At 46.8% G+C, this 2,789-nt stretch overlaps 1 protein-coding gene across 1 annotated transcript; it reads left to right on the top strand.

The window, feature by feature from the left end:
- Nucleotides 1–1,058: 1,058 nt before the first annotated feature.
- LOC104497855 (olfactory receptor 6F1-like) lies at nt 1,059–2,002 on the top strand. Its single transcript, XM_010141153.1, is given in 2 exon segments — nt 1,059–1,533; nt 1,536–2,002. Coding segments are annotated over 2 exon segments (942 nt in total).
- Nucleotides 2,003–2,789: the final 787 nt, after the last annotated feature.

Raw genomic sequence — 2,789 nt, 5'->3', positions numbered from 1 at the left:
GCATAGATAAAACCTGTCGAGTTCAGCTAGCTTCTCAGCAGAGCTACCTCGGGGAGGATTCAATTCAGAGAATTTTGCCTTCAACCACTGAGGCATGCATCTCTCTGCCCAAGCTGAGATGTCCAACTTACCCATCTGAGCTGCTTGCTAGATTCCTGCCTCAGTCCTCAGAGACAACATGACGCTTCTAGAGGGTTTTCAGCCATGTGTATGAGGCAAGATGAGCCATGTCTCCTTCCCAAGTGCCTTTTCTCTGCCCAAAGAAGGGAGGTGAGCTGAGGAGCTGAGATAAAAGTATTTCATCATACCTCTTTCCACCTGATCAGGAGAAACCCTTCCCCTGTCTCTGAGATAGAGAAGTGATTAAGAGGTGAATCCTACCCCAGTAGCTGCGCTGAGAAGCAAAGGGCAGTGGAAGAAATGGAGGTATTCGCAAAAGCTTCTTGTGCTGCGATGTGGAAGAAAGCAAATATATGAGACCATGAGTCCTTGAGTAATGACCATCATGCTGACCTGCTGCCCTGTGCTGCTGCCATCTCTGTCCGAATCCCTGGTGATAAACTGACCTGGAAAAGATGAGAAAATCTCTTCCAGTGGCATGCAATCATGACAGTTTTCTGATCCCTCAGTCTCATTGGCTGAAATCACAACTCAGTATTGCCTCCCTTGAATAGTGTGGGTTATGTCATTCCCTTCCTAACTACAACGGCTTTTCTCATAGCTGGTAATCCTCAGCCTGCTGCCCGCATTTTTCTAAACAGGATTTTCATCTCACAGAAGTGGCTGCATTCGCCATATTCTGAAGGAGATGCCTGTGTGTGATCCAATAAATAATTCTCTTGGTTTGTTTAGTGGGGTATGCCTGACCTTTAGGGTTAGATCCATTTGTCCAAACATGTTTCTGCAGGGAAGAATTTCCCTGACAGTTTTAACTTAGAGCAGATGCTGTTTTCCTGTGCTCTGCATTTTCAGGGATGGTGGGTTTTTTCAATACTAGTAGCGTCTGAAGGGCCAGCACAGGCATTTAAACTCTCACAGAAACTTTCCTGTCTTTGTAGATGGACCTCGACACTTGGAAGGACACAGCAAATAGGACAAGTGTGGAAGAATTCATCCTTCTTGGCTTCCCAGGCACATGGCGTTCCCGGGTCTCCCTTGTTGTGGTGTTTGCACTGATGTACTCCCTGACGGTCATAGGCAGTGCCACCATCATAGCCCTTGTGTGGATGAACAGGAACCTCCATACTCCAATGTACCTTTTCCTCTGCAATCTCTCCTTTCCGGAGATCTGGTACACCACAAGGGTTGTTCCCAAAGCCATAAAAGTCATGCTGGGGACTAGCCAGACCATCTCCTTTAGTGCCTGCATCCTCCAGTTGTTCTTTCTTCTCTTCCTCGACTCCACTGAATGTTTTCTCCTGCCTGTCATGGCCTATGACCGCTACTTAGCCATACGCTACCCCTTGAGATACAGCTCCCTCATGAACAGTGTCCACTCTGCTCGGCTGGCCCTCAGCTCCTGGCTGGGAGGCTTCTTGCCATCTCACTGCTGGCCTTTCTGACATCCAGGCTGTCATTCTGTGGGCCAGATGTCATCAATCATTTCCTCTGTGATATAGATTCCTGCCTTGCCCTCTCCTGCAGTGACATATGGCCAGTGGAGCTGGCAGCCTTCCTTGTCTCCATAATTGTTGTGGTGGCCTCCTGTGTGGTTACCCTGGTCTCCTACATATACATCATCTCTTCCATCCTGAGGATCCAGTCAGCCCATGGCCGGAAAAAGGCCTTTTCCACTTGTTCTGCCCATCTCAGTGTTATAATGATCTGGTACAGCTCCACCATGTTCCTGTATGTCAAGCTGTCAGCCCAGAAGGCCCTGGATTTGAACAAACTTGTGAACACCTTTAACACAGTTGTAACTCCTTTATTGAACCCCTTCATTTACACACTCAGGAATGAGGAAGTGAAGCAAGCTCTGGGACAGGCTTTCCAGAAAACGTGAAATGTCTTTTTGTAGAGCCTCAGTGGGAGCTGAAACTCATCCCTTCGCTTCCAAGACTTCTACCCTGCAGAAGTTCCTCACCAAAGTGTAAGTGCGCCTGGCATCACAGGTAGAGAAAAGCCACCAATTCCCCAGTGAGCTCGTCTCACCATGCAGCCATCTTAGGCTGGACTGAGCCTCGATTTCAATGGTCCCACCTCCCTCTTTTCCCTCCTGGGTGAACTCAGAATGCCTCACAGTGCTCTGAAGACCAGCACTCAGGAAGAGTCACAAATCCCTCCCAGAAACTGTCCTCTGAGAGAACCCCTGAGGAGTGGTTGGTCTTCCCACAGGTTTATTTGTGTTTGTTAAGTGCTTCATTTTTGCAGGGTTCATTCGAATTCCCTAAAGAATTCCCAGGAGCTGGTTTATTGTTTTAGGAAATAGACCTGTATTTCTATGTCTAGTCTGATGTTTTCTGTGTCCATCTATGCCATATCCTTGCGGTTGTTTTGAAGAATCTTGTTCTGGTTCAAATAAAATCTGACGATGTCTGGTATCTCGACCTATAGGCATTATTCCTGGCAGAAGACAATCAACAAAGTTTCCACTCCTTTTTTCTCTTCACTGTCTGAATGTACTTTTAAACTTTTAATTAAAAATATGCAAACTACAATACTTCCTGCTAGATGCGTCAGGGCATTTCCACATCTAAAGGCCCACATAAGTTTTAGCAGTCCATCATCCCACTCATTTTGAGCTTTGTTGTGGAAACACTTAATGTGATTGGCAAAATCCTCAAGCTGCA

Source organism: Buceros rhinoceros, unplaced genomic scaffold (genome assembly GCF_000710305.1).
Source record: "Buceros rhinoceros silvestris isolate BGI_N320 unplaced genomic scaffold, ASM71030v1 scaffold21078, whole genome shotgun sequence".
NCBI lineage: Eukaryota > Metazoa > Chordata > Aves > Bucerotiformes > Bucerotidae > Buceros > Buceros rhinoceros.
This window is presented reverse-complemented; position numbering and strand designations above follow the sequence as displayed.